At 38.5% G+C, this 27,015-nt stretch overlaps 1 protein-coding gene across 3 annotated transcripts in view; it reads right to left on the reverse strand.

The window, feature by feature from the left end:
- LOC126253672 (protein SDA1 homolog) overlaps positions 1 to 27,015 on the reverse strand; it is a 208,504-nt gene that overhangs the window by 164,485 nt on the left and 17,004 nt on the right. For all 3 annotated transcript variants that reach the window (XM_049955205.1, XM_049955196.1, XM_049955211.1), the window contains exons 2-3: positions 9,759 to 9,856; positions 511 to 615 (exon numbers count right to left, since the gene is read on the reverse strand). In XM_049955205.1, the coding sequence (XP_049811162.1) occupies positions 511 to 615; positions 9,759 to 9,856 (203 nt within the window). The remainder of the gene's footprint in view (positions 1 to 510; positions 616 to 9,758; positions 9,857 to 27,015) is intronic.

The following is a 27,015-nucleotide window of genomic DNA, read 5'->3' on the forward strand; positions in this document are numbered from 1 at the left end:
ACACACAAGATAAGATGCCACTTCAATACATAACTAGAAATGCACACTCCTTCTTGGATTGCAGGAGGATACTAGTTTCAAGTGTACGTAAGGAAATTGCCCCGTCAGTCAAAGGTGGGTATGAAGATTTCTTTTTCGTTTCAATAACCTGTTATATTCTTTACTGGAATCTGTCATGCAAGATCATGAGTCAAGGAACATAAATATATCAAAATACAATTCCTACATGAGGAAGCAGCAGTCATTAGTACACATATCAAATTCTGCTCTGTACATACTACTCACTACCCATAACACCGTATATAGAGCACGGTACTTACTCTCACTGACTGAATACACCACATGCAAAAGCTGGAGCATAATAAGAAACATCTGGTTATGCATGATAATTTCAACATAAATTCATACAGTTCCAATTAGTTCTACAGGAAAATTACTGTTGGAGAGTTTCTAACCTAATGAGGTTACAGACTTTAAAGGTAGGAAAGACATGTCATACAGTGGTCTCACCTGTGCAAGAAACATTACTAATTCATCAAGACTCTTATTGTAGCGATCAGGCTGCAGGCGAAACACTTTCAACATCGAGTCAAAATGGTTATGCTGTTGCATGAACTGTGGAAAGTACAGAAAGAACATAAAAATTAAAATTCAATTAAATTAATAATTACACACAAGTTATTAAGTAATATACAAAATATCACTAAAGCACTTTATTATCATATTCATCAAGTGCGGATTTTGAACATAATTTTTTACTTACTTTTCCCATACAATTCATTACTCATTCATTTGCAGATCATCTTATGTAAACAGAATCATGAAGATTAATCTTACAATATGTAGTCACAAATGTGGAGTGAATTAAGTTATACATTAACAAGCCAAAGCACTCCATCCTACAGGAAAATGGCTTTGAGCTGGCATTCATTTCTAACTCTTTTGCAGCTCTCAGGACTGAGTGTCCAGCCTGCCCAACTGGCTACAGGTGGGGAAGGCACTTCTCCTTTGAAGGCATTACCTACAAACAAATCCGCGGAATGTATAAGGGCACCTGCATGGCACCATCCCATGCTAACCTGTTCATGGGCCATCTAAAGGAATCCTTCCTAAAAACCCAGAATCCTAAACCCCTCACCTAGTTCAGATTCACTGATGACATCTTTGCTATTTGGATTGATGGTGAGGACACCTTATTCACATTCCTCCAGAACCTCAACAACTTCTCCTCTATTTGCTTCACCTGGTCCTACTCAACCCAACAAGCCACCTTCCTAGATGTTGACCTCCGTCTCAGAGATGGCTACATCAGTACGTCCGTCCATATCAAACCTACTAACCACCAGCAATACCTCCACTTCGACAGTTGCCAACCGTTTCATACCAAGAAGTCCCTTCCGTACAGCCTAGCCACCCATGGTTGTCGCATCTGCAGTGATGAGCAGTCCCTCTCTAAATACACCGAGGGTCTCTCTGAAGTCTTCACTGACCGTAATTATCCTCCCATCCTTGTACAAAAACAAATCTCCCATGCCTTATATTTCGAGGCCCCCACCACCTCCCAAAGTCCCACAGTCCAGCCACAGAGGAGCATTCCCCTCTTAACTCAGTACCATATGAGACTGGAGCAACTGAATTACATTCTCCACCAGAGTTTTGATTACCTCTCGTCGTGCCCTGAAATGAGAAATGTCCTACCCACTATCCTTCCCACCCCTCCTACCGTGGTATTCTGCCGTCCACCGAACCTACACAATAAACTCGTCCATCCTTACACAACCCCTGCTCCCAATCCCTTACCTCATGGCTCATACCCCTGTAATAGACCTAGATGCAAGACCTGTCCCATACATCCTTCTACCACCACCTACTCCAGTCTGGTCACTAACATTACCTATCACATCAAAGGCAGGGCTACCTGTGAAACCAGTCATGTGATCTACAACCTAAGCTGCAACCACTGTGCTGCATTCTATGTAGGCATGACAACTAACAAGCTGTCTGTGTGCATGAACGGCCACCGACAAACTGTGGCTAAGAAACAAGTAGACCACCCTGTTGCTGAACACGCTGCCACACACGATATCCCTCATCTTAATGACTGCTTCACAGCCTGTGCCATATGGATCCTTCCCACCAACACCAGCTTTTCTGAATTGCACAGGTGGGAACTTTCCCTGCAATACATCCTACGTTCGCATAAGCCTCCTGGCCTCAACCTTCATTAGTCACTGTCCTCACCCATCCAGCCCCCTCCCTGTTTCCATTCCAGCACTACACAGCCGTCATTTCACTGCCACACCCAGTCTTTTAATTTCTTTTATTTTTATTTCTCTCCTTTCCACTACTTACCCCCCCCCCCTCCTCCCTCCGCACCTTCTCTCCTACCCTCCGTCTAAACTGCAACACTTCACTGTCCGCCACTCCCACCATACTATCCCTCCCCTCCCCACCCCACCCCTCCCCCCTACCACCACCCAGTCACCACTCCCATTATGCACTAGTGCTTCTGCTCGCAGTGTAGTTTCAGCTCTCTGAGACTGCAGATGTGTGTGCAAGTTGTGCTGTGTGTGTGTGTGTGTGTGTGTGTGTGTGTGTGTGTGTGTGTGTGTGTGTACTGCTGACAAAGGCCTTAATGGCCAAAAGCTATGATTGGGTGAATCTTTCTATTGTGCCTATCGTGGCTCAGCATCTCCGCTATATGCTGAGTAGCAATAGCAACTTTCCTTCTCTCGTATTGAAATCAAACTACAGTTACTTGACTGTGTGTGCCATTTTCTGTCACTTCTGGCCGCAAGGTTTGCTGACAAAATGCAAATATTTTGTTATACAGTTTGCCGTTTGAAATATCTGATACGTGAATTGTGTAGAATAATTCATACCCTTTCACTTTATGTGTATTTATATCATGTATACTTTCTGAATTGGGAAATCAAATTACAGTTAATTGGCTGTGAGTGTTGTTTTCTGTTATGCATAGCTGAGATTGTTGATGAGAAACTGCAAGTATTTTTTTTGTGCATTGCTAGCATTATATACATTTGTGACATTTGTCTTGCATATGTGAGGAAATCAAACTGTATCGGTTCTGTCTCCTCATATGTAGAAAGGAAACAGGAACAAGTGAAAGCTGTAGCATTTTCTTTATTACAGAGAAGAGCAGTTAACAACAATGTTGGCAGGAAAGTTGAAATGCAGCCAACAACAAGTCATCATTCTACTGTGCACATTTACCTGCTTCTGCACCCCACTGTCAGGCTTTCCTGCCTGCAGGTATAAGTGAATGTGCTTAGCCATCTGGCTGTTCTACCTGTTAAGCGTACATGTACACCTGAAAAGCCATCTGGGCACTCTACCTGCCGGGAACATATTTATGCCCATAGCCGCGAAAGGGCTAATTAATACAAAAACTGACTAAAGATAGCACCCACAGTGCTGAAATATGTATAGGTAAATTAAAAATAAATAAACTGAGTCTTTCATAAAGTAGAAATTCTCTCCTATTTTCTTTGGAAAACCCACTGATGATAAAAATTCTATAGAGTTTAGTACCTGTTTTTGATATAATGAATTTTAATTGATGTTTTATTGGTTGCAATACAAAAGTTCATAAACTGTATTTTTAATTCTGGAAAAACAATTAACAAATTCCACAAAACCTAATTTACAGTAATAACCCAATGATTAATTTGGTTTAACAAAATTACCCACTCCATCAGCAAAAACACAAAGTTCCTTTCCTCATGCCAAAGTAAACAGAGCTCATTCACATATAACAAAAGGAGTACACTAAAAGTACTTGTTTGGAATCCATCTTTTAACTTTTTTTTGTGATTTTTCAGATTCTCCCAGCAAATTTGTTCAGTCAACAAATTGATTGAACAATCCACGTGTTTACTGCCAGTTCACAGTGTCCAATGGGCACAACATTTCAATGATCAGACATATCAGGCACACTGATGAACATAGGTTCTGATGGCTCGTGGTCGACTAATATCCCACAAACTGCTCTGTTTCGTTTGTTTTGTTGTATCTTCTTCACCAAGGCTGTGAGACTACAGAATTTTTCCTGAATTAAATTTGGCATTTTTCCAATAAATGTTGAGCAAGTGTGTCATTACTTGACTTTATATTAAAGGTTACACTTTTTAAATAATATCTAGGTGCATTGTTTCTATACACATTATATTATGATGAATTGGTGCAAATTCTTGTTTTGTATTGTATTATTTGTGTGAGGTACTAAATGGGTGGCGTGCAGCTGTTCAAGCTCACCTTCAAATGCCTTTAGGTCACAGCAAATATGGCACTGAGCTTTGAACACCACACAGACTATTTAAGGAGGGCCTCAAAATCAACAACAACAAGGGTCGTCAGTGAATAACCAAGACAAGTATGAAGTATCAAAACTCTTGTGAAACGCCTTCGGTTGGAACCATTATGAACTTAGTCTCCACTTCAAATACATGTCTGTAGTTAGATACATAAAAAATATTTGTGGTTATATGAATTATAAGAAATTTATTTCAAAAGTAATGACTGGAGACTTATCATTGAGTAATCTATAAACAGGAAACACTTATCAAGATTTCTTTTATGGTTTTGCCACCCAGGACCCCCTCATGTGATGACTGTAGTGAGAAAATAATCTGCATTGAAGAAGTTTGAGTTGGAAACTAAGGAAGAACAAGCTACTTAATAAAATAGTATATTCATTTGGTCTCTGTTCCTGCATTAGGTGATTTATATTTTGGCCCAAAGAAGTATGTACTACAGAAGAAGAAACATTATTGTTTAATGCTGTACAGAAAATACTGAGAGTAGATATCAAAGATGCATATAATATTTTATATTTATTAATTAATTTGGGATATTTAAACTGTGGACCACTAACACACTTTTTAGTATAAGGGGCAATCAAAAAATTTCTATTTGAGGACATTGCTGCAGCGTATAAGCAATGTAGAGTGACTCTGATGTGGGTATATAAGCACTGACACATAGGCAAGGGATTAGTGTGGCATTTGTTTTTCTGGAGTGTGTGCAGTAAATGTAAAAATGTGAACTATGGCGATGTTATTACCAAATGTGTCCAAACAGGAACTACTTGCTGTTATTCCTTTCTTGGCTGACGAAGGACAAATACCAGCAGACATCCATCGGAGTACAAAGAATGTGTAAGGAGCAGCATGTCTGTTGAAAAACAATGTAGTGAAATGGTGTGCCAAGGGGTGCTGCTTCTTCATATTAAGGCACATCCCCATATACCAAATGTAATGCAGAAGTTATGTCTACTTATGTGGGAGAGACTCGAGCACCCTCACTGTAGTTCTGATCTCTTCCCACATGATTATCACACCTTCGGCTCTTTAAAAATGGCCTTGAAAAGTCAACAACTCCTGTTGGATTTGAATGTGCAGCAGGTAGGTACAAACTTCTTCGCACAGCAGGACACAATATTTTCCCAAAAGGATATCTTCAATCTCGTACATCGGAGGGGTGATTGCGTCAATGTTCACAGTGATTTTGCCTGATTGGCACGCCAATTCTGGAATCTATGCCCTTCAAAAGGTTACTTTCTGATTTCCCCTTATATAGATAAGAGTTATTACAGAATGTGACACACCAATACTGACAAAACATATTACCAAATGTGACAGTTAATAACAAATGTATACCAAGTAATCCATGTCCTCAAGTTTCAAAATTTTGGGTACTGAAATATTTCCAAGTTTTTCAAAGAATGGTTTGGCAATATGGTGATTTGAGAGAGCATTTTAAGGAAGTTTCAGAGGTAACAGCTGTCATGTTATGTATTAACTGTGGAGGATTGTAACGGAACAAAACAACCAATTAGGCAATAGTAGTGTGAAGAATAGGAAGCCTAACTAGCGCAGCAAGTAAAGTTGAAGCGTTTGTAAATTGTATGTATCATTAGAACTTCTGTGACCTAGACAAATGGCGGCACCTATTATAGTGTCTTGTGATAGATTAAGTAATGTGAAGACACAATAACAACTGTAGCATTAGTTAATGCGGTGGCCAAGGAACCATTTTCTTTTACCCTCTAAGAGGTGGGCACCTGTAGTGGTGTATATTGAAGTTTTGTGAAAGAGTGGGGACTCACGGAGAGTCTACCAACAAGTACTTTGGTCTTAATACACTTTGTCCTTTGTGCAAGGAAATATCTTTTCTTTACTTGCTGCGGAGAAGTACCAATTTTCTACACTGTTTCTATCTTTGTCCCCTGTGCAGGGAAACAATGTTTTTCTCTTGCTACAGGGAAGTACTAATTTTCTGGCAGGAATTTTGCTCTGATAAAAGAGACCACCAGAAATGCAATGCTGTAGGAAACAGATCATCATCTAGGAGTATTCCACTATAAGGAACATAAACTAATTAAATGATGGTGTCAATCCCATCACAAGTTTTTAAATTAAGATTACTGTTCCAAATTAATGAATATGTCAGTCCAATGGGAAGGTCTGGATGAAGATGTTTGGAATATAATTTTTAAGGATTTTTCTAGGTTTGATTTATTAAATGACATCATCTGGTGAGGTTTGTATAGTTATCAACATTGGTATGAGTTCCGTACAATGGGAATGTAAAATCTTGAATTTACTGAATGATATGGATGAGTTGTAAAAGTTTCTAAGGAAAATTACTTCATCATAATGTACACAGTAAAGTTTCTTATTAATGTGTCATATCTAAAGAATTTTAGAAATGGTGGATTACATGTAAGGCTACTTTGCAGGAATGCCCAAGCAACTTCCAGTCGAGGTACTCTATCACTCTGCACCAAAAAGTAACCTAACATTTTTCTAGATTTCTTTTTTTAGTTAAATATTTAGTGTAATTATGTAAAACAAACGAACGGAGTAACTACTGTATGGTAAGATTATAAATAGTTCTGAAAGTCTGCGACTGTGAAAACATTAGATCTGTTTATAAATAACTCATCTGCATAAGGTAGCAGATGAGTTATTTATAAACAAACCTATAGGCCTCTTTACATAGAACCTAGTTGCACCGGCACACTTTAAACTTCAATGGAGCAGAAAAGATAATGATAAATGAATGTATAGAAATATTATGATATTAACAGACATGATTCCACAATACAGAAATATTATGATTTAACAGAACTGGTTCAATTAATTAATACGACTAAAAGGTTAAATAACTGTGGGAATGCAGCTGAGTGATGTCATTGACAACAGCTGTTATTTTAACAGGTATCATTTTCTAGACAAAACTGCAGCAAGTAAGCACTGTGCAAATAAATTTAAAACCTTGGTTTGCAGAGCAATTCTGGAAGGATAAATCTCTCTCTCTCTCTCTCTCTCTCTCTCTCACACACACACACACACACGCACACGCACACACACACACACACACACACACACACACCAATAGCGAAAATTACTGAACAGCAAATGAGGTAGCATTAACTCCGCACCTCTGTTCTTTGACAATGGAGAGAGCCAGTGTCCACACAGAATTCAAGCAAACACCTCCATCTCTATTTCCAAGGTTAATTGCTAATTTAATCTCAACTGCTTTCTTAAAAACACTATCCCAGTAGCTGAAAGTGCATTCCGAATCTCTGTGTTGTTATATTCCATAGGATGACTGGTGCCAAGGCAATGATCTACAATAGCAGATTTGCTAGGCTGTTGTACGTGCTTGTGATGCTTATGCTCAGTACACTGGCCCTCCATGATGCTGATAGTGTGACCAATACATGACATGCCACAGCTGCATGGAATACAATAGACACCCATCTTCCGCTAATCGAGATCATCCTTAACTGAACCTAAAAGGACCTTAATCTTAGATGGAGGTCAGAAAACACATTTCACGTAATATTTCTGTAAATAAGGCCAATCTTGTTGGAGATGCTCCCTGCGTAAGGCAAAGGGACCATAGACCTTGGTGGGAACTCAGTATTATCATCCTTCACCTGTTGCATAGTTGGTTGATAGCGCAACACACATCTAATCTGTCTTTCACCCTAACCATTCTGATGGAAAGTAACCTCAAGATAGGTTAATTCAGTTGACAAACCCTTATGATCTAAAATGATGTGTGTCCCGTGAAACAAGGTACGAAGCACACCTTCCTGCTAAGCCGGATGGTGACAACTATCAGCCTGAACATACAACTCAGTGGAATAGGCTTCCTATACACAGCATGCCCTATTGTACCATCAGCCCTCCTCCTATAAGCTGAATTAACCCATATTGAGGTCACCTTCCATCAGAACGGATATAGTGAAAGACAGATTAGTCGTGTGTTGCATCATCGAGCAACTGAACAATGGGTGAGTGGTGATAATAATGAGTTGACACCGATGTCTACAACCTTTCTGCCTTATGCAGGGAGCACCTTCAACAAGATTGGTCACATTTTCTGTAAATATGATGTTAAATGTGTGTTCCAACTGTAATCTAAGATTAGGGACCTTTTAGGTTCTGTCCAGGATGATCCTGGTTTGTGAGAGGCAGTTGTGGCATGTCATATATTGGTCACACTATCAGGATTGTAGAGGACCAGTACACTGAGCAAAAGTGTCACACACGCTTACAACAGCCCAGCAAATCCACTATTGCAAAACACTGCCTTGGCACTGGTCATCTTTTGGAACACAACACGGGTATTCTGGCATGCACTTCCAGCTATTGGGATAGAGTTATTAAGAAGCAGTTCAGATTAAATTAGCAATTAACCTTGTAAATAGAGATGGAGATTCTTGCTTAAGTTCTGCACGGAATCCTACTCCTTATATTGTCAAAAAACAGAGGGACAGAGAAGTTTGAAATTCACTTGCATAGTCTTAATCCCTCCAGTTTTTGACAGAAAATGACAGGGTTGTCAACCACCAAAATATTGGTGACCATAGTTTTCTAAAGCAAAACAAAATTGTACAAACATTTTAAGACGAAGAACACTTAATTAATGAAAATAAAATGCAAATATGAATCGTGTTCACACATCTGTTGCATATCAATGAAAGATGAGTTATCTTACAATGTCAGTATTGTGAAAATGGTAAACTGCTACTCAACCGGGAGATGTTGAGTCGCAGACAGGTACAATAAAAAGAATGCTATACATTTGAGCTTTCAGTCAAAGGCCTTCTTCTAAAGTAGATAACATACACACACATTCACACAAAACAATAAGCAAATGTCAATTAAAGATGAAGAGAAATTATGAAGAAAAATGAAGAATGTAATGCGTAATGCAATTAGTAACTAGAAAGAGAGATACGGAGAGGACGAAAACAGAAGCTGAGAGAGGAAGAGTATATAGTGAAATTCGACACCTGGTAAAAATGAGTAGATAACACACATTAAGTACAGGAGAGTGACAGGATGCATGGAAATGTTGTCAAGAACGAAAGCCAAACAACAAAATTGGATAGAGCAGGAACAGAGATGAAAATCAGCCAATTCTTTTCAGAGGAACCCTTTGCCTCAAACCATTTGGGGAAACCATGGAAAAAATAAATTAAGCTGGTCAGACGAGGATTTGAACTCTGCTCCTCCCGAATGAAAATCCAGTCTACTCAGCACTGCTTCACATTACTTGGTCATTACATACCTAATTTATACTACTTTCATACATTTCTTCAGTTTTCTAACGCCTCTTTAAGGTTTCAAAAAACTGACTCTTGACTATCAATGCTTAACAAAGTATATATAATGTTGCTACAGACGTGCTTGAAGATAACACCACTCCGACCTTACCTCATCTTTGTAGGATTCTGGATCCTTTTTAATTAAATTCTGGAGCTGCGGTAAATTATCAGGCAGCTGGTTATTACGGCGTTTCAGCATGGTGCGAGCTGCATTAACAGAGAGCAACAAATTAATCAGTCACAAATACTTGAAATTACATTAGCAAAAGCAATTTCAATTCAATTACATTACTTAAAATGAAATGAAGGATTCTAAGAGGTTTAAACCAGTGACATGAAGCAATATCAGTAAAATTTGGTCAGGGTCTACAATGTAATGCATATATAACAAATAAACATTCATGTTGAACCATGTCACAGTCTATTTATAGCGAAGTTCTGCCTTAGCCATAAGCTGTCTGAGTATCCTGCCTGACTGAAATTTTCACTGTGTACATTGTTTCCTCCTATCACTTCTGAAAATCACAATCATTGATCCTTCCACTGGGTATCTGAGAAGACACCATTGGCTGAACCAATTCAGATGAGGAATTTGGCTTTCTTGGTCATAGGAATACGTACAAATTTAGATAAATAACCTGAAATGAAACCACTGGAGAAGAAATCAGTCAGATACATTGACATCAGTGAAATCCATCCAGAAATACTCAATCTACAATATTACGAAAATTTGTACCACAGAAGGATTTATATATGGATTTGCTGCTTACCACAAGCAACCACCTTAAGCATTAAAATATGTCAGCACAGCTCCACGTAATGCCACTAGAGAAAAAGCCTTAAAGTTGTTTCAGAAGTAGAGAGTGACATCACTTAATTGCTATGCACCTCATGGATGACAGGTACATGGAGGTATTTGTAAGTGCTTTAAATCATTCTGCTGTTCTTTATCTATATAAACAATTTAGGAGACAATCTGAGCAGCTGTCTTACGCTGTTTGCAGATGATGCTGTCATTTATCGTCTAGTACACTGATCAGAAGACCAAAACAAATTGTAAAACGATTTAGAAAAGATATCCATATGGTGCAAAAATTGGCAATTGAGCCACAATAATGAAATGTGTGAAGTCATCCACATGAGGGCTAAAAGAAATACATTAAAATTCGGTTACACGATAAATCAGTCAAATCTAAAAGCCATAAATTCAACTAAATACCTAATAATTACAATTACACACAACTTAAATTGGAAAGAAAACACAGAAAATGTTGTGGGGAAGGTGAACCAAAGGTAATAGATCTAATATAGAGACTGCCTACACTACACTTGTACGTCCTCTTTTGGAGTACTGCTGTGCAGTCTGGGATCCTTACCACATAAGATTAATGGAGTACACCGAGAAAGTTCAAAGAAGAGCAGGACAAAACTTCCTGGCAGAATATAACTGTGTTCCGGACTGAGGCTTGATCTCGGGACCTTTGCCTTTTGCGGGCAAGTGCTCTGTTTCAGTTCCGGCAGCACCTCATCTCTTACCTTCCAGACTTCACAGAAGCTTCTGTGAAGTTTGGAAGGTAGGGGACAAGGTACTGGCAGAAGTAAAGCTGTGAGTATGGGTTGTGAGTCATGCTTGAGTAGATCAGAAGGTAGAGCACTTGCCAGCGAAAGGCGAAGGTCCCGAGTTCAAGTCTCAGTCCGGCACACAGTTTTAATCTGCCAGGAAGTTTCATATCAGCACACACTCCACTGCAGAGTGAAAATTTCATTCTAAGAGCAGCACATTTTGTATTATCATGAAACAGGAGAGAGAGAGAGAGAGAGAGAGAGAGAGAGAGAGAGAGAGAGAGAGAGTGTTACTGACATGATACAGAATTTGGGGTGGACATAATTAAAACAAAGGCATTTTTCGCTGCTAAGGAATCTTCTCACAAAATTTCAATCACCAACTTTCTCCTCCGAATGCAAAAATATTTTGTTGACACAAACCTCCATAGGGAGAAATGATCATTATAATGAAATACGGGAAATCAGAGCTTGCAAGGAAAGATATAGGTGTTTGATTTTTCCGCACACTGTTCAAGATTGGAATAACAGAGAATTATTGGGAAGTTGGTTTGATGAACCTTCTGCCAGGTTCTTAAGTGTGATTTGCAGAGTATTTATGTAGATGTAAATTCTTCTGTTCTTTTGTCCTTCATAGTTGCCTTTGAGTCACACACATACCATCTTTAGCAGTGGAGTATTAATTTTTAGAATGGCAAACAAATGTATTCTTGGCTGCACCAGTAATTATAACAAGAACAACAATGCTATCATTCTCAGATTTCCAACCAATGAATATTTCATTATGAAGCAGATATCTGCAATCAAGAAGGAAAATTTTCATTACTGACAAGTGACATTTGTTTAAGTGTATACTTTAGAATGGACATTATTTGCTACAGACTGACTGTCAGCCCTAAACAAGATGCATAAAATCTGACAACATCCAACATAATGTATAGCTGACTGGCACACTGCCTCATGGTGCTGTTCTCAAGATTTTAAGTTCACAGTTGTTTACGTCTTTAAAAGGTGTTCTGCCAGGATAAGTAGCTAGAATTCTTGAAGATTTACCTTCTATCATCTATACACCAAGGAGACAATAAAGGCACTCAAAGTTGGATCAAACAACAAGTTTGTTAGTTATTACGTTGTCAGTTTACAAATGATGCCATTAAAACACTAGCTACGATTTTTGCCAATTACAACAGGAAATCAGGCAGTTTGCAGCAAGACAAATATTAACATGGACAGTGCACCACGGACTGTCAGCACAGAAAACATTGTTGTGGTTTCCCCTGGTGTAGCGGCAGAGAGAGAGGTACACTAACAATAGTATACTTAATGACAATACTGGACATAGAAGTGACAGCACATCCAGATGAGCAGGGGATCCACAGGTGGAGGCCCTGAAGAGAACAAAAATTTGCAAATTATTTTCATCATAATATGGATCTGTAGGGTACACACCACAGTCATCTCAGGGCCACATAGCTGGTAACTTGGATGCAGCTGCTGCTAAATTTCCAATGTTTTAATGCCACTAGCTGTGCCCTATCTTTGACATCACACAAGTTGGTGACACTTATGCTCAGTGTACTGGTCCTCCATGATCCTGATAGTGTGACCAATGCATGACATGCCACAACTACAAGGAATACGAGAGACAACAGCCTTTCACAAACAAAGATCATCCTTAACAGAAACTAAATGGACCCTCATCCTAGATTAAGGTTGGAAAACACATTTCACATCATATTTCCACGCTATACGATCAATCTTGTTGGAGATGCTCCACTACGATTGATGAACTCTGGTACAGAGTTGGAGAGGCAGGAAATGACGTGCCCATGCCTGTCATCCAAGCTCAGTTTGACTCAATCCCAGCCAGGTAGAACCGTTGTAGCTGCCAGGGGTGATAGCTCAGTATGCCACATTTTCCATCCTCAAAATCCCCAAATCCACTAGAAATTTAATTGTGTACACCTCCTACTGCACCTTATACACAAATAAGCAAAACTTCAGTGTTTGCTATCCTACCTGGGGTGGCAATTTCAATGACCAGCATTGTATCTCACTCAGTCTTATAAGGAACTATTGTACATGGTCTAGTGATATTTATGAAGAGTGTAGGTGATGTATCACTGATTTCTTGAATCAACTTAAAAAGTTCAGTCAAGTGGAATTTGAGAAGCCTGCCCTTTCAAGACATGAAAACCAATAGTACGTGTTAGGAATGATAAAGATCTGGTGGATAATCTATAGTGGAAACCAGTATACCAGTGCAGAAGTATGAAACTAGAATTTGGTTGCAGTAATTACATGCCTGCTGTTTGAAACTGATAAACAATATTTTATTCAAAATAATCTCCATTGCTATTTATAATCATCTCTCATCTCTTCAGCAGGTTATGAATGCCGGGCAAAAAAAAAAGTTCTTCTTTTGAAGCAAACCACTCAGCAAGCCATTTTTGTACATTTTCATACGAATTGAGGCGCTGTTCAATGAGAGCGTGTCCCTGCGATGCAAACAGATAATAATCGGATGAAGCCAAGTCTTGGGTGTTGCCTTGTACCACATTCCGGTCATTTTTCATGTAATGCTCAATTTAAACCGATCACTTGCTGTAGGTAGCGATCAGTGTTAACGGTTTCACGAGGTTTTAGCAGCTCATAACAGATAACACCCTTCTGATCCCACCAAACATTTTTCAAGTAATGCTCAATTTAAATCGATCACTTGCTGTTGGTAGCGATCAGTGTTAACGGTTTCATGAGGTTTTAGCAGATTATAACAGATAACACCCTTCTGATCCCACCAAATACAGAGCACTGCCTTCTTTCCAAAGTGATTTGGTCTTGCAGTGGATTCACCCATGATTTATGATGCTTATGATTTTCAAAATATACCCATTTTTCATCACTGTCACTATTCAATAGAGAAACGACTTTCTTTTGTATCTGGCGAGCAGCATTTCACAAGTGGTCTTTCAATTTGCTTCCTGTCTTTCATTCACTTCACGCGGAATCCATTTTCCCACTTTCTGCACCTTTCCTATAGCTTTCAACCAAAGAGGAAGGCTTTCTGCATCACATTCAATTGCTTTGCAAGTTCCTGTTGAAATTCAGTATCATCTTCATCAAGTAAGGCCTACAATTTGTTGTCTTCGCACTTTTTTGGTGGTTTCCCAAGCTTGACGTTTCGCACGTCAAAATCACAATTTTTGAATTTTTCGAACAACTCGAAACACTGTGTTTTCCCAAAGAGCATGTTCACCAAAAGCTTCAACAAGCATTCAATCTGTAGGGAAATTATGGTTTCATACTTCTACAGCTGGTACATGGGCTAATATCTTGGTCATTCTGTGCCAAGTGGTCTACAAGTTCATGCATGATTATCAAATATTTTAATAAAATTTTGTGTCAACATAATGCACCTGTTTCCATTGAACATCAGTAATGTTTCACAAGCACTAATTCAATACTGCAGAGATTAGTCATTTGTTTGGCCCCATAGTGCAGGTTTCAACATTGCACCCCTGAGTTTTTCGCAACTTTGAGACACTATTTCTCTGAAAATGTTTTCTTGAAAGAAATGAAACTAAGCCATCTTGCACAACTTTGTGTGCTCTCTTAAGTGAAATATTAAAGAAAGTTTTCATGAGCAAATTTCATATGGATAATTTGAAGCAACATCGCCAAAAAAATGGAAATTTTTTAAAAAAATGTGAAGTTCTGCTTTTTATATCTCCGGAAGCAGTTGTGGGATAAACTTGAAACTTTGCAAATAATAACTTATCAATACATGATCTAAGAATATAAAATTTGCTATTGCTTCCAAATACCTAACAAATTTAGGGCAAAGTCGACAATTTTTGCACGTCACAAATGGGTAGTTTTAGCCCAACTTCACAACAAGCAGCAAACATCACTACTTGATGACCAATAAAATGAATTTGCTGAGTTATGTGGCAGCATAACCCTTATTAAAGTGTCCTCGTGTTCAGAGGAAGTCTCACAATGTTTACAATCCACCACTCATTTCCATAAATGCAAGCAGCATATTACCCTATCTGGAGGTTTGATTGTAATACATTTGCTTCACTGGTGTCCCTAATTTTGGCCAGAAGAGATGATGCATTATTTGAGACTCCGCTGATGTGAATTATTGTTTTATCAGCTGGAGAAAAATTATCATTTTCTCTAGCTGCTGCTGCTACAGTATGCTCATGTTTAAACGTATCTGCTTGTGACATTTTATTTCTTCTTTGCTGATGAAGGCAAATTTAAGGTCATTAATGCTCTCAGAGCAGGAGTGAAACTAATCTATAGGCATAAGAATCCACATATTAATTGGCAGTTATGAGTTTGCTCTCACTGCCAACCATTATAGCAAAAAAATTCCACTCTGCCATCATTCCGAGGTCTCTTTCAAGACAGCAAAATTGAGAAACTTTTTGAAATTTTTGTGTTTGGTGCAGGAACTATCGCTGAAATAATGGATTTAAAATACATGAGCAAACTGTGTTTTTACATATTTGATTAGCTTCTTCACAAAAACCATGTACAGTAATTGCACCATGCTGCAGACAGTCACTTACAATGCAAAAACTAGGAGCCTACCTTCTGATTTTGGTGAAATAAACAACAAATGGATAGTTTGTTGCTTGACATTTGCCTAGTGGAAACCTCGCACTGTATCCTGAATGATAAATCAATAATTTTTGGCAATATTCATTAGGATAATACGCTTGCCTTCCTGTAGGTCACATTCAAGAGCTTTATGATGCAAACATTGATATTTGGTTATGTAATTACGGCACGACAGACTCCAAATTTTTGGTGTTATTTCTTCAATAAATTCATCTACTGCCATCTGCTGCACATCCAGTGTCCCAATGGGTATAATTGCTAACACAGAATTATTTCACTTCGATCACGCATGCTCCATAAAATAGTTGGCAACTGCAGATGCTATAGCTTCTGGTCCAGGACATTTTTCATGCACAGTAGTCCCCCATTCGGATCTCTGGGCGGGGACTACTCAAGAGGATGTTGTTATCAGGAGAAAGAAAACTGGCATTCTACGGATCGGAGCGTGGAATGTCAGATCTCTTAATCGGGCAGGTAGGTTAGAAAATTTAAAAAGGGAAATGGATAGGTTAAAGTTAGATATAGTGGGAATTAGTGAAGTTCGGTGGCAGGAGGAACAAGACTTCTGGTCAGGTGACTACAGGATTATAAACACAAAATCAAATAGGGGTAATGCAGGAGTAGGTTTAATAGTGAATAGGAAAATAGGAATGCGGTTAAGCTACTACAATCAGCATAGTGAACGCATTATTGTGGCAACGATAGATATGAAGCCCACGCCTACTACAGTAGTACAAGTTTATATGCCAACTAGCTCTGCAGATGACGAAGAAATTGAAGAAATGTATGATGAAATAAAAGAAATTATTCAGATAGTGAAGGGTGATGAAAATTTAATAGTCATGGGTGACTGGAATTCGGTAGTAGGAAAAGGGAGAGAAGGAAATGTAGTAGGTGAATATGGATTGGGGCTAAGAAATGAAAGAGGAAGCCGCCTGGTAGAATTTTGCACAGAGCATAAGTTAATCATGGCTAACACTTAGTTCAAGAACCATAAAAGAAGGTTGTATACATGGAAGAATCCTGGAGATACTAAAAGGTATCAGATAGATTATATAATGGTAAGACAGAGATTCAGGAACCAGGTTTTAAATTGTAAGACATTTCCAGGAGCAGATGTGGACTCTGACCACAATCTATTGGTTATGATCTGTAGATTAAAACTGAAGAAACTGCAAAAAGGTGGGAATTTAAGGAGATAGGACCTGGATAAACTGACTAAACCAGAGGTTGTACAGAGTTTCAGGGAGAGCATTAGGGAACAATTGACAGGAATTGGGGAAAGAAATACAGTAGAAGAAGAATGGGTAGCTTTGAGGGATGAAATAGTGAAGGCAGCAAAGGATCAAGTAGGTAAAAAGACGAGGGCTAGTAGAAATCCTTGGGTAACAGAAGAAATATTGAATTTAATTGATGAAAGGAGAAAATATAAAAATGCATGCAGGCAAACAGGAATACAAACGTCTCAAAAATGAGATCAACAGGAAGTGCAAAATGGCTAAGCAGGGATGGCAAGAGGACAAATGTAAGGATGCAGAGGCTTATCTCACTAGGGGTAAGATGGATACTGCCTGCAGGAAAATTAAAGAGACGTTTGGAGGAAAGGGAACCACTTGAATGAATATCAAGAGCTCAGATGGAAACCCAGTTCTAAGCAAAGAAGGGAAAGCAGAAAGGTGGAAGGAGTATATAGAGGGTCTATACAAGGGCGATGTACTTCAGGACAATATTATGGAAATGGAAGAGGATGTAGATGAAGATGAAATGGGAGATACGATACTGCGTGAAGAGGTGGCACAGAGCACTGAAAGACCTGAGTCGAAACAAGGCCCCTGGAGTAGACAACATTCCATTAGAACTACTGACGGCCTTGGGAGAGCCAGTCCTGACAAAACTCTACCATCTGGTGAGCAAGATGTATGAAACAGGCGAAATACCCTAAGACTTCAAGAGGAATATAATAATTCCAATCCCAAAGAAAGCAGGTGTTGACAGATGTGGAAATTACCGAACTATCAGTTTAATAAGTCACAGCTGCAAAATACTAACGCGAATTCTTTACAGATGAATGGAAAAACTAGTAGAAGCGGACCTCGGGGAAGATCAGTTTGGATTCCGTAGAAAGGTTGGAACACGTGAGGCAATACTGACCCTACGACTTATCTTAGAAGCTAGATTAAGGAAGGCAAACCTACGTTTCTAGCATTTGTAGACTTAGAGAAAGCTTTTGACAATGTTGACTGGAATACTCTAGTTCAAATTCTGAAGGTGGCAGGGGTAAAATACAGGTAGTGAAAGGCTATTTACAATTTGTACAGAAACCAGATGGCAGTTATAAGGGTCGAGGGGTATGAAAAGGAAGCAGTGGTTGGGAAGGGAGTGAGACAGGGTTGTAGTCTCTCTTCGATGTTTTTCAATCTGTATATTGAGCAAGCAGTGAAGGAAACAAAAGAAAAATTCAGAGTAGGTATTAAAATCCATGGAGAAGAAATAAAAACTTTGAGGTTCGCCGATGACATTGTAATTCTGTCAGAGACAGCAAAGGAATTGGAAGAGCAGTTAAACGGAATGGATAGTGTCTTGAAAGGAGGATATAAGATGAACATCAATAAAAGCAAAACGAGGATAATGGAATGTAGTAGAGTTAACTCGGGTGATGCTGAGGGAATTAGATTAGGAAATGAGACACTTAAAGTAGTAAAGGAGTTTTGCTATTTCGGGAGCAAAATAACTGATGGTGGTCGAAGTAGAGAGGATATAAAATGTAGACTGGCAATGGCAAGGAAAGCGTTTCTGAAGAAGAGAAATTTGTTAACATCGAGTATAGATTTAAGTGTCAGGAAGTCATTTTTGAAAGTATTTGTATGGAGTGAAGCCATATATGGAAGGGAAACATGGGCGATAAATAGTTTGGACAAGAAGAGAATAGAAGCTTTTGAAATTTGGTGCTACAGAAGGATGCTGAAGATTAGATGGGTAGATCACATAACTAATGAGGAAGTATTGAATAGGATTAGGGAGAAGAGAAGTTTGTGGCACAACTTGACTAGAAGAAGGGATCGGTTGGTAGGACATGTGCTGAGGCATCAAGGGATCACCAATTTAGTATTGGAGGGCAGTGTGGAGGGTAAAAATCGTAGAGGGAGACCAAGAGATGAATACACTACGCAGACTCAGAAGGATGTAGGTTGCGGTAGGTACTGGGAGATGAAGAAGCTTGCACAGGATAGAGTAGCATGGAGAGTTGCATCAAACCAGTCTCAGGACTGAAGACCACAACAGCACCAACAAATACCAAGCATTCCTTAGATTCCAGAATACACACAGCCTTGCTGAGAAGCTCCTTATAATTCCAGTTGTTGCTGCTCCAATAAGCAGAAGCTCAAGATTATCACGAACTACACAAACAACAAAATGGCTCTAAGCACTGTGGGACTTAACATCTGAGGTCATCAGTCCCCTAGACTTAGAACTACTTAAACCTAACTAACCTAAGGACATCACACACATCCATGCCCAAGGCAGGATTCAAACCTGCGACCGTAGCAGTAGCGCAGTTCCGGACTGAAGCACCTAGAACCGCTCGGCCACAGCGGCCGGCACACAAACAACACAGGGCATGCATTCCACGTGATCCAACTGTTACACAAAATTCTGAGAACCCTGTTTTTGGCCCATTTCAATTCCTGTAGCACACATACATTTCCCATACTCTGCAAAGTAACAACCTATTCTGCAAGTTTGTCTTTGTGTCTGAGAGTCTGGTAAAAATCCTTTTTCCAGGACATATTCTACTAAAATCATCATCTTCAAAAAGATTTTGCTCTCTACTAGTGATTTCTGCTGGTAATTGTCTTTCTTGCTTATTTTCAAAAAGTGCTGGGATGCTCTGCTCTGCCTTAAGCCTCCTCCGCAGTTTACCATCCTTTCTGATACTCCACAATATATATTTGTTTTTCTGATTGCCCAGCTTATAGATACCAAGCTTAAAATTTCCTTCTGTTCTTTATGACTGGATTCCTGTATCTTGCCCTTTAGTTCAGCCAGCAAATGTGCATTGTCAGTAGAGTTTCGTCATTGTTTAATTTTACCGGCTTGTTCATTTTGCCAAGTTACACCCACAGCATTACAATTCTTTTTGCCAAAGGAATTAAAGCACATTATTATTATTTTTTGTAAACTTGCATACTGAATAGGCAGATAAAGTTGACATGACATTTTCCCACACTGTGCCTCCCTTGTGATATTTTCCATGTGCAATCAATCAGTTAAAGACAGTATATCTGCATAAAAGTACTGAAATACAAACTTTCTTTTACACCCATATCTATTTAACAGACTAACTTCAAATAAAAAATCACAAGATACACACCTTAGAGAGAATCAGTACTGCACAATATTGATTATGAACATTTTTAACATGCAAGCCACAATTTTACACATAGGGCTGACTGTTCAGTAAGATAGGGCAGAAACAAAAAATTTACACTTTTCAACTGTGATTACTGGTACCTCAAAAATAAGGGGGTGGAACACTAACTTTTGTATTGGATTTTTATTTCCTTTCATTTCTTACAATTAAATAGTGCTGTAGATTACTTTTTTTCTTTTTTTCTGATTCAGACTCATTTCCTATTCTTTAGGACTTCTGACTTTACTTTCCCCACACATTACTATATAACTATAAAACATAATACAAGATGTCAGATTCTCAATGCAGCTCCACTGTGTTGTAAGTTTTTAGAGCCTTATAGGTTAATATTGCAAAACCGAGTCTAGTTTTTTAGGCAGTTTATAACATGGTCATTCTAATGAATATAGTTAAAAGTTCATACAGAAAATACTTTATTGTAAAAGTGGGATAAAAATACCTATTTTTGGTGTTTTTACAAAATTGTTAAATTTGCCTTAAATCTGTTAACTATTGGAAAGCAGAAGGAGAATGAAATTTTATAGTCTTCGTCCTCGTATTGCATGTTATTATCGGCAAAGTTTCAGGTTAATCCCACAATTACTTCTGGAGATATAAAACGCTAAACTTCACATTTTATTCCAACTGGTTATTTCTTTTGGTCGACTCTGCTTCAAATTATCCATATGAAAATTGCTCATGAAATCTTTTATTTCACATAAGAGACTACAAAAAGTTGTACAAGCTGGCCTTAGCTTTGTTCCTTTCAAGAAAATACTGCTGGAGATATTATGTCTCAAAGTCATCAAAAACTCAGGGGTGTAATGTTGATAGCTGCGCTATGGAGCCAAACAAAAGACTATATCACCAAGGGTATCGAATTCGTGATGAAATTTTACCCATGTTGAATGTTCACACAAAATTCCATCAAAATCCGTGACCTTCATGCAGAAACTTTTTCTGAAATTGGACCACTTGATATGGAAAGGCCCATCTGCAAAACTCTCGGCTCTACACCACAACTAAAAAACAGTCATTATCAACACTCATTTATCTGTGTCTTTGCTTTGGTACCATGTGGTGATGATTGCCCTAGAGCAGAAGAGTCAGTGCAGCTACCCGGTAGGGTTGGCAATGTTCACTATGGTTTTAGTCGTGGAAACACACATTGCCCGGGTTATAAAATTGCTGGAGCCATGTCACTTACTCACTCGTGATATTATGGCATCTAAAGATGCTGGAGAAGATACAGTGCACACGTGGATCAACACTATGACTTGCAGTCCACCTACATGCTGTTGCTGTGTTTATAGATGCCACTAGAATTTTCATGACTAGTTAACAACTTCCATTCTCTCTTTGCATAGCAGCATTTGAAATTAGAAGGATTTTGTTTGTTTCTTAGACAAGTATGGTAGTCAATTGGTCTGCAGTCATCTTGTCCTTAAGTTTCTAACATGCTGTAGGTTGGAGTAAGCAAACTTCCCAATCTGTATAACACTATTTCTGTTCTAATAATTTCCCGTGTGTGACTGGGATATTTCCACTAATATTTGAGTATCGTTTATTAGTGACTCCCAAAATTGAGACACTGCCTCAACTTTCACTCACACTGAAGAAAACATTCAGATTAATTCAAAATTCTACTAATTATTAGCTGTCTGAAACTTCCCATCTGATCCATTACATTCATAAAACAAGTTTAGGGAGAAACATCTGCAATCTGACAAGAAATCCAATACTACCACAGTCACAGTAAGAGGAGAATTTCTTTGGAAATAAGATAATATTTATCTGCACGAAGGGAAGGAAGCGACAGGTAGGGAAAGTCTATAGCCAAGACTCACGAATGCTAAATTTACTTGAGGATGGAAAGAAAATTACGTTTTAACATTGTGTCACACTTTTCGCATGGCAAAAATGGTAGATGCTGCTACTAGGGTATGAAAAGTCTCTTGGACCACATACTTACAGATTCAATGGGGATAAATTGTAACATATTTAAATATCTTCGTCTCTCTAATAACTACTGTCAGATAATACAGCTAAAGACACACTTGGTAAGACCACAAAACCACAGGCCTACAAAAGGATCTTCTCAAAACTTTAAACACATTATTCTTCTAACGCACTGACAAATCAAGCCTTAGATGAAGTGTAGGCTATATGGACAATGATGTAGATTATGGAAACATTTCCGAAAGTTGAAAGCACTGAACACTAGATTAGATTAGATTAACACTTGTTCTATAGATCATGAATACGGCACTTTGTAATGATGTGGAACGTGTCAGGTTAATAAAAGATGTCTGTACAAGATATTACATTACACAAAATATTTCATGACACTAATATTTAGGTTTTCCCCCCCTTAATTTATATCTAAAAATTCACCCAATGAGTAGAAGGAGTTGTCATTTAGAAATTCTTTTAATTTATTTTTAAATGTTAGTTGGCTATCTGTCAGGCTTTTGATGCTGTTTGGTAGGTGACCAAAGACTTTTGTGGCAGCATAATTTACCCCTTTCTGTGCCAAAGTCAGATTTAACCCTGCATAGTGAAGATCATCCTTTCTCCTGGTGTTATAGCTATGCACACTGCTATTACTTTTGAACTGGGTTGGATTATTAACAACAAATTTCATAAGTGAATATATATACTGTGAGGATCCCTAGATCCTTAAATAGATGTCTGCAGGATGACCGTGGGTGGGCTCCAGCAATTATTTTGATTACACGTTTTTGAGCAATGAATACTTTTCTACTCAACGATGAATTACCCCAGAATATGATGCCATACGGAAGCAGTGAATGAAAGTAGGCATAGTAAGCTAATTTACTGAGATTCTTATCACCAAAATTTGCAATAACCCTAATAGCATAAGTCGCTGAACTCAGACGTTTCAGCAGACCATCAATGTGTTGCTTCCAGTTTAACCTCTCATCAATGGACACACCTAAAAATTTTGAAAATTCTGCCTTAGCTACAGACTGCTGTTCAAAGTCTATATTTATTACTGGAGTTGTGCCATTTACTGTACAGAACTGTATATGCTGTGTTTTATCAAAATTTAAAGAGAGTCCATTTGCTGAGAACCACTTAATAATTTTGTGAAAAACATCATTTACAATTACATCACTTAGTTCTTGGTTTTTGGATGTTATTACTATACTTGTATCATCAGCAAAAAGAACTAACTTTGCATCTTCATCAATGTGGAATGGTAAGTCATTAATGTATATCAAGAACAGTAAAGGACCTAAGACCGAACCCTGTGGGACCCCGTAGTTGATAGCCCCCCCAGTTTGAGGAATTAGCTGTTGTTTTAACAGTACATGAACCACTTATTTCAACTTTCTGCATTCTTCCAGTTAAGTATGAATTAAACCATTTGTGCACTGCCCCACTCAAACCATAATGATTTAGCTTATCTAAAAGAATTCCATGATTTACACAATCAAAGGCCTTTGAGAGATCACAAAAAATACCAATGGGTGATGTCCGGTTATTCAGAGCATTTAATATTTGATCGGTGAAAGCGTATACAGCATTTTCCGTTGAAAATCCTTTCTGAAAACCAAACTGACATTTTGTTAGTACTTTATTTTTACAAATATGGAAGGCTACTCTTGAATACATTACTTTCTCAAAAAATTTTGATAGAGCTGTCAGAAGAGAGATTGGGCGGTAGTTGTTGACATCCGACGTATCCCCCTTTTTATGCAATGGTTTTACAATGGCATATTTCAGTCTATCGGGGAAAACACCCTGCTCCAAAGAGCTATTACATATGTGGCTGAGAATCCTACTTATCTGTGGGGAACAAGCTTCAAGTACCTTGCTGGAAATGCCATCAATTCCGTAAGAGCTTTTATTTTTCAGTGAGTTTATTATTTTACTGATTTCAGAGGGAGAGGTTGGTGGAATTACAGTTGTTTCAAACTGCACAGGTATGGCCTCTTCTATTAGTAGCCTTGCCTCTTCTAGCGAAGATCTAGATCCTATTTTCTCCACAACATTTAAAAAATGATTATTGAAAATATTTTCAATTTCTGATTGTTTGTTAGTACACTTGTCATTCAGTTTCATGGCACTAAAGTCTTCCTGTGCTCTTGGTTGCCCTGTTTCCCTTTCAATAATATTCCAAATTGCTTTAATTTGATTATCAGAGTTACTGATCTCAGACATGATACACATGCTTCTGGACTTTTTAATAACTTTTCTTAGTACCGCACAATAGTTTTTATAATATTGAACAATTTCAGGGTCAGTACTCCCACTTGCTGTTAGACACAGTTCTCTTTTACGGTTGCAAGATATTCTTATTCCTTTAGTTAGCCAAGGGTTTTTATATGTTTTCTTGGGATTATGTTTAACTATTTTCTTGGGAAAACAATTTTCAAATATCCTTAAAAATGTATCGTGAAATGAGTTATATTTCAAGTTTGCCCCGGGTTCCTTACACACTTCATCACAGTCTAGCTGGTGTAGGCTTTCCCTAAAGTTTGCAATATTTACATTGTTAATTGAACGCACTGCTTTGAAAGTCTGATTTGATATACTGCATGGAGCTATGTCACGTACTATAACTAGCTGTGCACCATGATCTGAAAGACCATTCTCAACAGGATAAGCATTTATGTCCTTAAACTTATCTTGGTCTATATAAAAGTTATCTATCAATGTACTGCTGTTCTTTGTTATCCGAGTAGGAAAATCAATAATGGAGCTCAAATTGAAAGAACTGAGTAATACTACAAGGTCATTCTTCCTATTACACTCTTTCAGGGAATCAACATTGAAATCCCCACATATGATAATTTGCTTCCCCCTGTCTGACAGATAGCACAACAAAGCATCCAAGTTTTCTAGAAATAGCTGGAAATTCCCTGAGGGGGACCTATATACTGTTACAATTATGGAAGTGCCATCATTTAGTTTAAGTGGCACATGCTTCCATGCTTCCATATGTTGCTCTACACAAAAATTTTTAGTTTCTAAGTTCTTGACACTGTGGAAGCTTTTGACATATATGGCAACTCCTCCTCTCATCATATTATCTCTACTTAAATGTGCAGCTAATTTGTACGCATTGATGCTAACCTTTTGCATATCAGTGACAATGTGATGCTCAGACAGGCATAGTACATCTATTACATTCTCAGTTTCTATATCTTCTAAACAAAGCAGAAGCTCATCAATTTTATTCTTCAATCCCCCAATATTTTGATGAAATACACTAACATTATTTTTCACTTTACTTTTGTATCTTGAACTTTTTTAACATCATTAGTACTTGCCTGGCAAGGTTTCCCACTGGACACTGATCTTACACTAAAGAAGAGTTTCCACCATGAGATGTAGTTCCTCCCCCCTTTAAATTTCCTGCTATCAGCCCAGCCAGTTTACCCTTCCCTTTCTTGTTGAGGTGTAGGCCATGTCTAGTATAGTCCCACCTACAGAGTGAATCAACAGGAACCACACCAATGTGTGACCCTGCACCAGATCCAAGTAGCCGTTCCAACTCCAAATTAACTATCCTGACAGAAGAGCTCAAATGAGGTCAGTCGTGGCGCTCCAGAACCGACACAAACCCAACACTGGTATGACTCGATATTGATGCAATCTTTGCCAGGTCACACTCTATGCTGTACCCCGGCTCTCTGTCAATACTGTTGCCCGGCCCACCCACAATAACCACGGTATCTTCCTTAGTAAAGCCTCTACATAGTGAACCTAAATCCTCTGAAACCTGTCCCAGTCCAGCACTAGGTTTGAAAAAACTTGTGATCTGGTATTCTGACCCTAATTCATCCTGCAGAAGTTGGCCCAAACCCCCAGCATGCGAACTACCTAGCAACAAGACTTTCTTTCTCTTTGCAGACTTCCCTACATTCTTATTCAATTTGCTACTGAAAGCTTGTTGAACCCTGTCTACATCTACTTCTGTGAGAGGCTCATCAGGTTCTGACTGAGGCAACAGGTCAAACCTATTTTGTACAATAATAACAAAGCTGTCAGAAGAATTTCTTGGCCTGTTCCTTATGCCTGTTGCCACTTCCCACCCCTGTTTACCCTTCTCCCTCCTTAACCTGCCCAGTTCTCGCCTAGCCTCATCTAACTCAGCCTGAAGGGCAGCAATTTTCCCCTCCTGTTCCACAATCTTTCTATCTCTACTGCATAGCCTACAGAACCACTGATGAGTCTCGCTCATTTTCCCAATTCCCACGCCACTACAATCGCCCCAATGAAAAAAGTTACTACATCCATCACACCAGACCCTGGAGCTAACAATTCTACGGCATGTCAGGCACTTTACACTCATGGTACAAATCGATTTTAGTGGCAGAAAGACAATTAAGTTACCGGAAAACAATGAAAATACGTGTACGAAAAATTAGGCCTACTCGCGACTATTTAAACAGTGGTTCAGAAGTTTTTTACTGGAAATTACTTAAGAGATGATGATACTCTACAGATATAAAGGGGCAGCAAAAGTATTTAGCACACTAAACTATCAGTAAATGCACTTAAAATTGCGGTATGAAGTTTAATCTGAAAGCTCAAACGTTCGGCCTGGCAGCGATATGTAAACAAAACCAACTTTACGTGATTACTGTGAAAATACGCGAGTAAGACAAAAACCTTTAATTGGTACAATTGAAGAGCACTATAATTAATGTAATAAATTAGTTTAAAGTGTTAAAAACAGTTTATTACTACTTAAAATTACTTATCTTGTATGAGAGCTGTGACTCAG

Source organism: Schistocerca nitens, chromosome 1 (assembly GCF_023898315.1).
Source record: "Schistocerca nitens isolate TAMUIC-IGC-003100 chromosome 1, iqSchNite1.1, whole genome shotgun sequence".
NCBI classification, from domain to species: domain Eukaryota; kingdom Metazoa; phylum Arthropoda; class Insecta; order Orthoptera; family Acrididae; genus Schistocerca; species Schistocerca nitens.